The sequence below is a fragment of the Neofelis nebulosa genome, chromosome 7, assembly GCF_028018385.1.
Source record: "Neofelis nebulosa isolate mNeoNeb1 chromosome 7, mNeoNeb1.pri, whole genome shotgun sequence".
In the NCBI taxonomy this organism is placed as follows: Eukaryota; Metazoa; Chordata; class Mammalia; order Carnivora; family Felidae; genus Neofelis; species Neofelis nebulosa.
The window spans coordinates 48,584,196-48,598,293 of NC_080788.1; the positions used below are offsets into that span (position 1 = coordinate 48,584,196).

General features: G+C 34.5%; 1 protein-coding gene across 14 annotated transcripts in view; it reads left to right on the forward strand.

Annotated features, from left to right (window-relative positions):
- ZNF280D (zinc finger protein 280D) overlaps positions 1–14,098 on the forward strand; it is a 320,006-nt gene that overhangs the window by 250,958 nt on the left and 54,950 nt on the right. For all 14 annotated transcript variants that reach the window (XR_009264122.1, XM_058737626.1, XM_058737625.1 and 11 more), the window contains one exon: positions 10,552–10,614. Coding sequence is in view for 13 of the 14 variants with exons in the window: in XM_058737626.1 (XP_058593609.1) it covers positions 10,552–10,614 (63 nt within the window). In the remaining variant the exon portion in view is untranslated. The remainder of the gene's footprint in view (positions 1–10,551; positions 10,615–14,098) is intronic.

Here is a 14,098-nt window from a genome sequence, read left to right on the forward strand (position 1 = left end):
TAGGGAACTTTTAGGATAATGCCCCATATACTATTTTCCCAGCATAGTAACTCAAAATTACTGGAACTAAAATTTTATGAATGGTTAGACTAATGAAATAAGGATAGGTTTGTTAGGGAAATGATTTCTCTATGGGTATTTTTTTTCCTATAGAATTTTAAAAAATGGTCACTTTCAAATATAAAAGGTCAAATGTTTTAAATGTATTTACCAAACAAATTTACAAAACATGTACTCTCATGAATATTACTCTTTTTAAAGCAATCACTTTAAGAGACTCCAGGATGATGTTAGGAGCCTTATTGAGTCTTATTTCTCTCTCTCTCCTTGTCTGTAATCCATTGTCTTAGCAGTTCATCTATCCATCAACCATCTTCTTGTATTCATTTAGTGAAATGAGACATTATTCCAGTCACGAGGCCACTGTTGGAACTCCTTTTTATTGATTCATTCAACTTAGGCTTTTGAGTACCCAATATTTACTCTATGCAGAGAAAGTATTCACAGCTCACATTGCTTTCATTTTTGTCTCATTAATTGGGGCATCCCTTAGAATGGATTTCTATTTTTTTAAGAATAGTCAAAAATTGTTTTGATATAGAGCAGTTAGCTTGATTATTCAAAGTGAAGTTGTTCCATTTTTTTTTTTTTTAAGTTAGAATTGAAGTATAACTAATAAAAGTGATTTTCTTACAGATCATAAAATGTCCTCTATGTTACTTTCTGGTCATTTATCAGCCACTCTTTTCAAGGATTCATCCACCTTGATGGTTTTAGCACCTGTCTCCCACTTCCCCTCCCCCCCCCCCTTTGATGATTAATTAGCTTGACCTCATGGGACCTGGACTTCTTCATGGCCAGTGCTTCACATCAGCTTTTAAGTTCTTGTACCCCCTTTCTTACATCATTCATCATAGCCACTGTTCATTTCTTTCCAGTTCCCGTTACCCTGTGACTTTAAGGAGCTTTGACTCGTTTTTTCATTCTAACAGCACCTATTTAACTTTATAGTCCATTTCACTCGCAGGATCATCTGTTTGATTGCTGCTTTGTTTTTGTTTTAAAATCCTTTACATTTTTAGTCATCTCACTTGGCATAAAGGCCAACATGAGACTCGGACATTTTACTCTCCTGAAGTTTATGCTCAGTTCTGGACTACTCACCAGCATTTGATTCAATCAAGTTTGACTTTGTAGTCTTTAACTTTGGGTCCTATCTTTTTATTTTAAAATTTTCTTTGTTTCTTTCTTTGTTTCTTTGTTTCTTTCTTTCTTTGTTAAATTTTTAATGTTTATTTATCTTTGAGAGAGAGAGAGATTGGGAAGGGCAGAGAGAGAGGGAGACACAAAATCCGAAGCAGGCTCCAGGCTCTGAGCTGTCAGCACAGAGCCCGATGTGGGGCTTGAACTCACGAACCGCAAGATCATGACCTGAGCTGAAGTCGGATGCTCAACCAACTGAGCCACTCAGGTGCCCCATGTCTCTCTCTCTTTCAATACTTCTTTATTTTTATCTACAATTTTTATTTAAACTTTTTATGTATTCTAAAGATTTTATTTTAGTCTCTTAGTTCTTAACCTGGCCTAGTAGTAAGTACTCAGTTGGAAGTCATCCTTTTAACTAATCTTTAAAAACCTCAAATTTTTTTCTTGTTACTTTTATCTAGTCATTGATCTCAGAAATCACATATGTTCCACTTCTCCAGACTTCTAGTTCTTCCACAGTCTTGTTCAGTTAACTTGCAACTTCATCTCTTCTCTCTCCCAGATTTCTTTTGCTTATAAACATTTTCAGGTACTTTTTTTTTTTTTTTGGATGGAAATTTGTCCCTACTGCTTACTATCCTTATTTTTTTGTCTTCCTCTTACCATGAATATTTGTAAGAAGTGTTTACTAGCGTATTTATGATTCATTTCTCTACCTTTTAACTCATCCCACCGTACCAACTGACACTGACACTTTAAAAGATTATTTGTCTTTATTTATCACCAGGTTTATTTACTTTTTCACTCGTACTACTCCATGATTTTTTAGAGTATTTGACGTCATCACTCACTTTTGAAAGTATTCTCTTCAGCTTCTGTTAAATTATTACCACTATCTTTCTTCTTCCTTTTTGGCTACTCCTCTATTTCATTGTCTTGTCTTCCTTTAACTTATCTTCTTTACCTTTGCTTTCTTGGTAACTTAACCACTGTCACTTTTACCTTTCAACTCTAAATCTTCCAATTTTAATCCTTAGTCTTCCTGAGGTCCAACTCTATGTTTCTAATTATTTTATATGTATTTTTACCTTTGACTCACTAGCATCTCAAAAGAACACAAATGATCCAACCTTTATCATCTGTCCAGAATTCACATGACTACCACTCAAATACTCTTTCAGGATATCATTTTGATTGGCCACTGTGCTCATCATGATTTTTGAGACTCCCTTTTTTGCATTCTGCCACTTTGCCTACCAGCTACTACAATGGTCCACACCTATGTTCCATTTACTCTAAACCAGGCCCAGGCATCCTTTTCCTCGGTATACCTCTGTGTGGAATGTCTCTTCTTCCTGTGACAAATAAATACATGGTTTCCCAAATGGGGCTTTAATTCTGCCCAAAACTTCTAGGGGGCCAAATTCGAAAATATTTTGTTTTTTTTTTAATTGTATTTAAATCCAAGTTAGTTAATGTGTAGTGTAATAATGATTTCAGGAGTAGAATTTAGTGATTCATCTCTTACATATAACACCCAGTGCTCATCCCAACACGTGCCCTCCTCAATACCCATCACCCATTTAATCCATTCCCCAACCCATCATTCCTCCAACAACTTTCAGTTTGTTCTCTGTATGTAAGTCTCCTATGGTTTGCTTCCCTCTCTGTTTTTATCTTATTTTTCCTTCCTTTGCCCTATGTTTATCTGTTTTGTTTCTTTAAATTCCACATGTGAGTGAAATCATAGGATATTTGTCTTTCTCTGACTGACTTACTTCCCTTAGCATAATATACTATAGTTCCACATTGTCACAAATGGCAAGATTTCATTCTTTTGGATCACCATATACCACATCTTCTTTTTTTTTTTTTTAATTTTTAAATTGTTTTTTTAATTTATTTTTTGAGAGAGAGAGCAAGCTGGGGAGGGGCAGAGAGAGAGAGAGAGGGAGACACAGAATTTGAAGCAGACTACAAGCTGTCAGCACAGAGCCTGATGCGGGGCTTGAACCCACGAACTGTGAGATCATTACCTGAGTCAAAGTTGGACGCCCAACCGACTGAGCCACCCAGGTGCCCCATATACCACATTTTATTCCATTCATCAGTCAATGGACATTTGGGCTCTTTCCATAATTTGACTATTGTTAATAGTGCTGCTATAAATATTGGGGTACATGTGCCCCTTCAAATCAGCATTTTTGTATCCTCTGGATAAATACCTACTAGCAAAATTGCTGGGTCGTAGGATAGCTCTGTTTTTAATTTTTTGAGGAACTTCCATACTGTTTTCTAGGGTGACTGCACCAATTTGCACCAATTCCCACCAACAGTACAAAAGCGTTCCCCTTTCTCTACATCCTTGCTGACATCTTTATTTCCTGAGTTGTTCATTTAACCATTCTGACAGGTGTGAGGTGGTATCTCATTGTGGTTTTGATTTGTGTTTCCCTGATGAAGAGTGATGTTGAGCATCTTTTCATGTGTCTGTTTGCCCGGGGGAAGTCTTTTTTAGAGAAGTATCTGTTCATTTTTTTGCCCATTTCTTCACTGGATTATTTGTTTTTTAGATGTTGAGTTTGAGAAGTTCTTTATGGATTTTGGATACTAACCCTTTATCCAATATGTCATTTGCAATTATTCTCTCCCATTTTGTTGGTTGTCTTTTAGTTTTGTTGATTGTTTTTTATGCTGTGCAGAAGCTTGTTGTTTTGATGAGGTCCCAATAGTTCATTTTTGCTTTTGTTTCCCTTGCCTCCAGAGACATGTCTAGTAAGAAGTTGCTGTGACTAAGGTCAAAGAGGTTGCTGCCTGTTTTCTCCTGAAGGATTTTGATGGTTTCCTGTCTCACATTTTGGTCTTTCATCCATTTTGAGTTTATTTTTGTTTATGGTGTAAGAAAGTGGCCCATATTCATTATTCTATATGTCTCTGTCCAGTTTTCCCAACACCATTTGCTGAAGTGACTGTCTTTTTTCCATTGGATGTTCTTCTCTGCTTTGTCAAAGATTAGTTGGCCATACATTTGTGGGTCCATTCCTGGGTTCTCTGTTCTATTCCATTGATCTATGTGTCTGTTTTTGTTCTAATACCTTTCTGTCTTGATGATTATAGTTTTGTAATATGGCTTGAAGTTCAGAATTGGGATGCCTCCAGCTTTGGTTTTCTTTTTCAACATTACTTTGGCTATTTTGCGTTTTCTGGTTCCATACAAATTTATAATTGTTTGTTCTAACTCTGAAGAATGATGGTGTTATTTTGATAGGGAATGCACTGAATGTGTAGATTGCTTTGGGTACTGTAGACATCTTAACAGTATTTGTTCTTCCAGTCCGTGAGCATGGAATGTTTTTCCATTTCTTTGTATCTTCTTCAGTTTCTTTCATAAGCTTTGTATAGTTTTCAGCATACAGATCTTTTACTTCTTTGGCTAGGTTTACTCCTAGGTATTTTATGGTTTTTGGTGCAGTTGTAAATTGGATTGATTCCTTGATTTCTCTTTCTGCTGTTTCATTATTGGTGTATAGAAGTGCAACCAATTTCGGGGCGCCTGGGTGGCACAGTCGGTTAGACGTCCGACTTCAGCCAGGTCACGATCTCGCGGTCCGTGAGTTCGAGCCCCGCGTCAGGCTCTGGGCTGATGGCTTGGAGCCTGGAGCCTGTTTCCGATTCTGTGTCTCCCTCTCTCTCTGCCCCTCCCCCGTTCATGCTCTGTCTCTCTCTGTCCCAAAAATAAATAAAAAACGTTGAAAAAAATTCTTTAAAAAAAGAAATGCAACCAATTTCTGTATGTTGATTTTATAACCTGCGACTTTGCTGAATTCATGTATCAGTTCTAGCAGTTTTTTGGTGGAGTCTTTGAGGTTTTCCATGTAGAATATCATGTCATCTGCAAAGAGTGAAAGTTTGACTTCTTCCTTGCCGATTTGGATGCCTTCTTTTTCTTTTTGTTGTCTGATTGCTTAGGCTAGGACTTCCAGCACTATGTTGAACAAAGTGGTGAGAGTAGACATCCCTGTCATGTTCCTGACCTTAGGGGGAAAGCTCTGGTTTTTCCACATTGAGGATGATATTAGTGGTGGGTCTTTCATATATGGCCTTTATATACCTACTTTCTATTTTTTCTGTTTTTCTATTTCTGGTTTTTATCATGAAAGGATGCTGTATTTTGTCAAGTGCTTTTTTCTGTATCCAGAGCGTCATGTGGTTCTTATCCTTTCTTTCATTAATGTGATGCATCACTGTGTTTTATTTGTGAATATTGAACCACCCCTGCAGCCCAGGAATAAATCCGACTTGATTATGGCTACTAATTCTTTTAAATTGTGGTTGCATTCGGTTTACTAATATCTTGCTGAGAATTTTTGTATCTGTGTTCATCAGGGAAATTGGTCTGTAATTCTCCTTTTTAGTGGGGTCTTTGGTTTTGGAATCAAGGTAATGCTGGCCTCATAGAATGCGTTTGGAAGTTTTCTTTCCATATCTATTTTTGTAGCAGCTTCAAAAGAATAGCTATTAACTCTTTTTTAAGTGTTTGGTAGAATTCCCCTGGGAAGCCATGTGGCCCAGGACTCTTGTTTATTGGGAGATTTTTGATTACGGATTCAATTTCTTTAGTGGTTATGGGTCTGTTCAAATATTGTACTTTTTCCTGTTTCAGTTTTGGTATTTTATATTTTTCTAGGAGTTTGTCCATTTCTTTGAGATTGCCCAATTTGTTGACATATAATTGCTCTTAATATTCTCTTATTATTGTTTGTATTTTTGCAGTGTTGGTTGTGTGTTATGTTCTGTTTTGTTAAACCAAGCATCATTCCACCCTTCCCTCTTCCATTTGTCATAGGCTTCCTACCTGTCCTATAAACCTCTAAATCCATTCTCTTCCAAAACATTGCCAATTAGCCCAACTCCCTCATACCCATTTTCCAGTTCCCAATGAGCCCAATCCTGCTCTTCATCATCACCACATACTGAGCTCCTACTCATTGCTGGTCTCTTATGGAACTAAAAGCTTCCATTGCCACTTTTAGGGTTTGGTAAGTCTCTTTTCCTTTTTATGTACTGGTACACTTGCCTTGTTCACTGCCTTAGGTATCTCCCATTGAATGGTCCCACCATTACCTCTACCCAGTGTGAATTCATATTATAGGCTTGAATTCTCTATGTACAGAAGCTTCACAGTCTCTAGAGGATGAGGACCTTTAATCTCTATCCTATATCACGTCTGTACTCTTAATTCGTCTTTTTCCCTCTGGTCTCATATCTGCCCCAATCCATTCTTTAAAGACTCCCATCTCCATAAATTGACTACTCTTCCCCAAAATAAAGTTTATTGCAAATCTCATTTTTGACATTTGTGTCTCCTTATTCTTTGTTAGTCTTTAGAATGTTCCTGTTCTTCTTTTCTGTTTACCTTCTTTTTTTGGAGTATCTGATCACCACAACCACTCACAGGGATCGTTCCTCACTTTCAGCTGTATACCATTCATTTATTCTGCCTTTTATTATATTTGTGTCTGTATTGTTTCTTTGAGAAGAAGGGGCTCTTTGTATTCACCATGTCACCTAGCACAGTAGGAATAGTAAGTCATAATTATTATTTGTTGTAATTATAAAAGGCTCTAAATAAAATCTCAAAAAAGGATATTAAAAAATCTTGATGCATTTGGAGTATAAGACTTTTGAAGAAGAGCATCATTAAACGTGTAATTTTTAACTGATTTTTTAAAAAAGTACTGTTACTTGTGTTTGGTTGTTTAAGTTACTGCACCTTATTTGCTTATAGCTTTTAGGTAGCAATTGAAGTCACCTGAAAAAGAAATAAATTACCATATGATAATGTTATTATTCCCCAACATTATATATATGAAGGCTTCTTCTCTACATGTAATAGAATTAAGTTAATGGACATAAGTGTTAATCTCTTTTTCTAGCACAGTTTACTGTTTGCTAAGACGTATGGCAAACTGGTGGTGAAGAATGAGACAAATCTGGATTTGAATCCAAGCTTCACCAATTATTTATTACCTGTTTGACTTTGGGCAAATTACTTAACCTGACTCCCAGTTTCCTTTTTTTGAAAATAAAGTCATTGTGATAATTACAGAAAATGTACTTAAAGTGCTTAATAAAATGATTTTTGCTTAGGAGATATTCAAGTAATTATAGCTGTTATTATTTCTGAGTTGTCATTGTTAGGTATTATGGATAAAGTCCTTGCCTTTAATTTTCACAGTTTAGTAGGATAGAGATAATTTACCTAACTAAATGTGGTAAACAAATGACTATAGGAGCACGGAGAAGGTAAGAATGAGTTCTTTAAGCAAGAAATAAGGGGAGGTATTCTATAAAGGACATTTCACTTAGGCTTTACAGGATGATTTAAAATTTTTCCAAGAAAAAAGAAATATACAGTGAGGAAGACAGTACTGAATTAATTTTTATAAGATATGCTTGAGTTCATTATATACTTTGTATAGATTTATTGGCATTAAATAATAGTCATTAGAAGAACAGTTGCATAATTGTGATAGCATCATAATTGATGTCTTGTCCACAAACCGTCCTCCCACCACACACATTTTTTCCAATTTTTCCTTTCTTCTGTTGCTGCAGTAGGCATATCTGGTCAGGTCTTTTTTGGCCTATAATCCTTTGCCTTCCTAACATTAGTAGTCATGAAGTTCAAATTTTTTAGAGAATATGAGACCTTTCAATATTTAATTTCTAACCACCTTTAATGCTTATTTTCTTGAAAATCCCTCTGTATCTTGCTCTCTGTTTTGCCTGGAGCAAGGCAGTAGTGACCTTCTTAACTGAAATGAACTCCTAATTGTTAGCTGGTTTCTATTGCATATATCTGCATTTTTCCTTCAGGTAGCCACAAAATTTCATATGTGTCACTATTAATGTTTATAATTATTAGTAAATATGTATTCATTCATTTAACCATTTATTAGGCATTTATTCTGTGCCAGCTGCTGTTTGACTTTTTCCCCTTTCCCCCCACTGTCCCCTTGGACCTTCACTTATAGGGCGGACAACTTGCCCTCTTTCTTTTTGTATCATCAACCTCTAGTCTAGGGTCTTAAATTGTAGACATACCATCAGTATTGTTGATGCTCCTTTTGTGTTTCATCAGAAACAAATTGTTATTAGACTGAATTAAGATTATTAAGAAAATGTCAAAGGGAGTTTTTTCCCTCTAGCCTTATTGAGGTGTAATTTATACACAATAAAATTCACTTATTTTTAGAGAATAGCTTAATGAGTTTTGATAATTATATACAGTCATATAACTAGGTAGTGAACTTTTAGAATCTAGATTTTAACCTGTTTTTACTATATTGTTTTTAAATTTTTAACTTTTTTCTCTTTTCTTAGACTTCTATATTGTTATTAACTTTATGCAGATCTAATAGGAAGAAGAAGGATTGTTATTTTTTTTTCTTTTCCTTTTTGTGAGCTATATGGATCTACTTTTCCATTTCTATAATACAAGGATAATAATAAAGAATGGAATTTATGTAATAAATGTAAATAAAGAGACTTGATAAGCTTTTGCATAGGTAGGGAACTCTAAATTAAAACTGGATTCAGTAGCACGTGGGTGGCTCAGTCGGTTAAGCGTCCGGCTTCGCATCAGGTCATGAACTCACAGCTCATGGGTTTGAACCCCGCGTCAGGCTCTGTGCTGACAGCTCAAAGCCTGGAGCCTGCTTCGTATTCTGTCTCCATCTCTCTCCCTGCCCCTTCCCTGCTTGTGCACTCTCTCTCTCCATCAAATATAAATAAACATTAAAAAAACAAAACAAAAAAAACTGGATTCAGACAACTAGAATTATAAAATTACCAACATTTTAATAAGGTACAAGTTATATACAGAAATGGAAGCCATCAAAAAGACCCTAAAATGTAATCTTTTCCTCTCCTCTTACCAAATAAATAAAACCAAAATAGTCTGTTTGAGGAGAAAGAAAAAATAGCTTTTAAAAGTAACTTTTAAATCTCATTAAAAAGTAGCTTATTTTGATTCACATTCTTTGGGAATCAGATAAATCTTGGATTTATTCTTCTGAAGAAGCACAGTATATGTGCACAAATTTTTGCGTGTAATTTCAGTGTTTTCTAATCTACTGTGTTCTACAAAAAACCCAATTATTTTTGTGATGTTGTCTTGAATTTATAAACTCTTTAATAGTATTTATCCTCAAATTGAAGAAATGACTGTTAGAAGTCTTCTGAAGATATTTTCTGGGGATTATAGCTAGTGACAGTATATTTCTTTTCCCATACATACATACTGTGTTGGTAATGGTTACCTTGTATTTGAGAGTGACCATTGACGTGGATGATGGCTACTGGGGCTACTGCTTCTCAATGTTTAGCTTGCATAAATAAGAATCACTGGAAAACCTTGTTAAAATGGATTCTAGTGGGCCCCTCTGCCAGAGATCAATTCACTTAGGTTTGTGGGGGTTACAAGACTTTGCATTTTTAAATAATCTCCTGGGTGATGCTGATGTTATTAGTCTACGACTTTTCAGTAATAACTGTGCTAAGCTAATCCTGGTTTCTAATACAGGAAAGCTTTCTTTACCAGATTTAAAAGGGTATATGAAAGCTATTATCGTGTGTACAAAGTATGGTTAGTGGTTCTCTGTTTTGTGTTTAGGGGAAGCATTATTTTAGTTCTAGGGTTCTGCTTAAATTTGTTTTTTTAAAAAAAACCTCTACTAGTAATTGCAAGGAACTCTTTAAATGTTTGATTTCACAAATGGTAAAGAGTGGCATTTAGCTGAAGGACTGTTTACTTCAAAGATCATTTGGATTTTACTCCCCCTCCCCTGACACAGGCATGTTAAGATTGGAAAATGACTTTAAAATGATTATTGACAATGATTCATATTATACAAAAATGTTATTTGCAGACATTTAAGTGTCTTCAACTCTTCTGTAACAGATACGCAAGAATTTTTTTAAAAAGTAAAGCACATCAAACCAGTTTTTTTCAACTCTTCTGTAACAGATGAAAAAAACTGGTTTGATGTGCTTTACTTTTTAAAAAAATTCTTGCGTACTTCCTTTTTTTTTTTATGTAATGGTGAAGTAGTGGTCATACAAGAATATGCTTAGAGAAATATGTGTCATTAAAAATAAATAGATAAAGTGGAATTTAAGATAAAATGTTGAATTAAACAGTGATGATAAGCATTGTTTTGTTACTTATATCATGATCTTTTGTTCAAAACTAGAAACTTAAGTATAGGCTTGATAATAAAGCTATAAATTAATATGACTTACTGTATAATAAAATTAATAAAATTTGCTTTGTCTCTCCAGCTTTCATAGTAATCGTCCAAGTAAAAGGTTTTGTATTTTTAAGAAGCATTCAGAAGATCTCAGGTAACTAGTTGATCTTTTTAAATTCTATTGAAAAATTGTAGAACTTCAATTATGTGTGATGTATATGACATCTTTATTGAAATATAGTTCATATACCATGTAATTCATGCTTTTAAATTGTACAATTAACAGTTCTTAGTGTATTCACAGAGTTGTGCAGCCATCACCACAGTTACTTTTAGTACATTGTGGTCATTCCAAAAAAGGAACTCTGTACCCATTTATAGTCATTCCCATTTCCTTCCAACTATTCCCATCCCTAAGCAACCACTAATATAACTCTTGTCTCTATAGATTTGTGTATTGTGGACATTTCATATAAATGGAATGACACAATATGTGATCCTTTATGATTGGCTTTTTCCATTTAACATATTTTCAAGATTCATCCATGTTGTAGCATTTCAGTACTTCACTTTTTAAATTGCTGAATAATACCCCATTGTATGGATCTACCATAGTTTGTTTATCTATTAAGGTTATTTTAACTTTGAAGCCATTATGAATATTGTTGCTATAAACATTTGTGTACAAGTTTTTGTCTGGATTTGTGTTTTCATTTCTCTTTAGTGTATATGTAGGATTAGAATTTCTGGGCTATATGGTCACTCTGTGTTGCACCTTTGAGGAGCTACCAAACTGTTTTACAAAGTACCTTTACTATTTTACATTCCCATGAGAAATGTATGAAGGTTCCAATTTCTTCACATCTTTGCCAACACTTGTTATTACCTCTTTTTGGTTACAGCCATCCTAGTGGGTTTGAAGTGGTATCTTATTATGGTTGTCCTATTTTTAAACCTGATATCAGAATGCCCGATTTAGAAATCTAAATGATTGCTACTGGACATTGGAGAGTTCTATTCATTATGTCCTTAGATTAGAGGTATGATTAGCCTATATTCTTTTGCTAAATTTCAGTGGTGACAAGTTATATCTTCATTCACTTATATTATAAAATGAGAACAAAAATAAGGCTGTCCAACAATATTTGATTATTAAAAAGATAACCTAAGATACCTAGTAAAGTGACTAACACTTTTTTAGTTTTGAAGTAAATTTCTTAAACCACTGGAATTCTTGAAATTACTATGTAGCTTCATAATTCTTATTTTTCCTTTTTCAAATAAAGATAAGTGCACAACTTGCTTACCATGTAGAAAGAACTGTTGATGAGTATTTCTAAAGATATTGATAATTCATTTTGATTGTACTACACACTTAACTCAGAATCCACTGAGCACCATTTTTTTTTAATATTCTTTTGAAGCATTTGGACTCTCTTGTTCTTTATTTTGTTCATGTTGCCATTGCTACTTGGAATATCAGTGTCTTTGCTGCACCAAGCTAATATATAGAGATAAAGTTAGCCAGTACTTGTTTTGGTGCTTTGACTTAGTGGAAAAGGTAGAAAAAGGGATGATATTATGTTTCAGGATCTTTGTACTTACTGGTTCCTATGACTAGTTTCATTCCCCAGATGTATTAGTCTGTTGTCTCCTTTGGGTTGCAACTCTGAGCTTTTCCTTGACCGTTTGATTTTTAGATTATATCTTCTCCCTGTGCCTTACCCCAGCACTCCCTATCTCCTTTTTATGCTCATTTTCATTCAGATCATCTTTTATCATCTGACATACTGTATACTTTACTTTTAAATTTTTCTGTGTGCTCTCACTAGAATATGTGAGGTTTGGGTTTTTGTCACTGCCAGGAATTGATTAGTGCCTGGCACATGGTAGGCACTCAGTAAATATTTGTTGAATAAGTTAATGTATATGTTGAGAATGACTTATATGAACAGTCATATAAGTCTTATATAACAGATTTATATGAACAGAATAGGCCCCATCTATTATATAAGGATCATTGGCTCACAGGGAGAGAAAATTTTGATTCAGCTTTTAAAATGCATTAGTACAGATTTTAAAACATTTACTGAATTCAAGGAAATAGATTAAGATTATATTACATGTTGCCCTTACTAAAAATTTTTATAAGAATAAAAAGGGCTTTTTTCAAAAGATGAGATTTTAGTTTGATTTTTTTTAAGTTTTTATCTGTTTATTTTGAGAGAGAGAGAGAAAGAGGAGAGTGTACATGAGCAGGGAAGGGGCAGAGAGAGAGGGGGGGGGGAGAAAGAGAATCCCAAGCAGGCTCTGTGCTGAGAGCACAGAACCTCCCACAACTATGAGATCATGACCTGAGTTGAAATCAGGAGTTGGATGATTAACTGACGCAACCACCCAGATCCCCTAAGTTTGATTTTTACCATAATGTTTCAAGCTCAATTGTGCGTATGTGTTTTAAATGAACTATATGATTTTAAAGATCTGGAATACTTTTTCTTTCAACTGGAATAGGTCTCAAATTGAAAATGGTCAATTTCTGTGAATGGACATAGCATACTTATAATTTGTAGAACAGTAGTTTTTGTAATTAGTCTTTTATTAGATTGGAATAGTCACTCTTTAGCTATTTATGATACATCTACCAGGTACATAATATAGCAGGTCCTATGAAGAGGACAGTGATGAATTAGTCTTGGAACCAGCCTTTAGGGAATGTACAGTTTATTGGGGGGGAGATAAGGCATGAACATACAAAACTATAATCAAGGAGGTTTTTAAGTTCAGTAGAGTCTTTTTTTTTTTTTTTCCCAAAGGAGAGAGTGGTTGTTTTACTTGGAAATATCTGCATAGATGTTAGGTGTACTTGGCTTTAAGGAATGAATATTTATACTGATAGAAGGTGCACAGAGGCATTCGAGTTAGAAGGAATAGTGTGAATAAGGTGCAGAAATGAGAAAGTACAAGGCATACAGAGGGAATAGCTAGTAGTAAATGGATGGAGCATGAAGTTCAGATAATGGTAATAAGGAAAGAAGTCTTGAGCAGTAGTTTTAAGCCTAGAGCCAAATTATAAAAGTGTTGAAAATAAGGTTAAGGAACTTGGACGTAAGTTGGAGAACATTGGAGAACCGTTGATACTTTATATAGAATCAAGTGATAAGGAAGATTTAACAATAGGATGAGTTATAGATGCATGAATCCTACAGATTGGGACAATTGTAGTTATGAACAATTTAGTTAGTTAAAATGATGAGGCAGTATTATATTGTCTTTGAGACTATGGGCTCTGGAATCAAAGTGCTCAGTTTCAAACCTAGTCTTTACCTTTACCGGCTCTATATCCTTGGTAGTTTACTAAGCTAACTTTATAAAAAGATGATAAATTCTAGCACCTGCCTTTTTGGGTTGTTAAAATATTTAGATAAGATGGTAGATGTATGTCTAAAATTGTTAGCTTGGCACAGTATAAATAATAAATATTATAAAATCCTTGCCATACTTATTATTTTAAGGAAGAAGAGACAGAGATAACTATAGTTTGAGTTTTACTATTAGAGGAAACATCATAAGAAAGACAAGTCAGGAGAAATTAATTTGGGAAGGAAGTACGTGATTTTAATAAAGGTCAGTTTTAA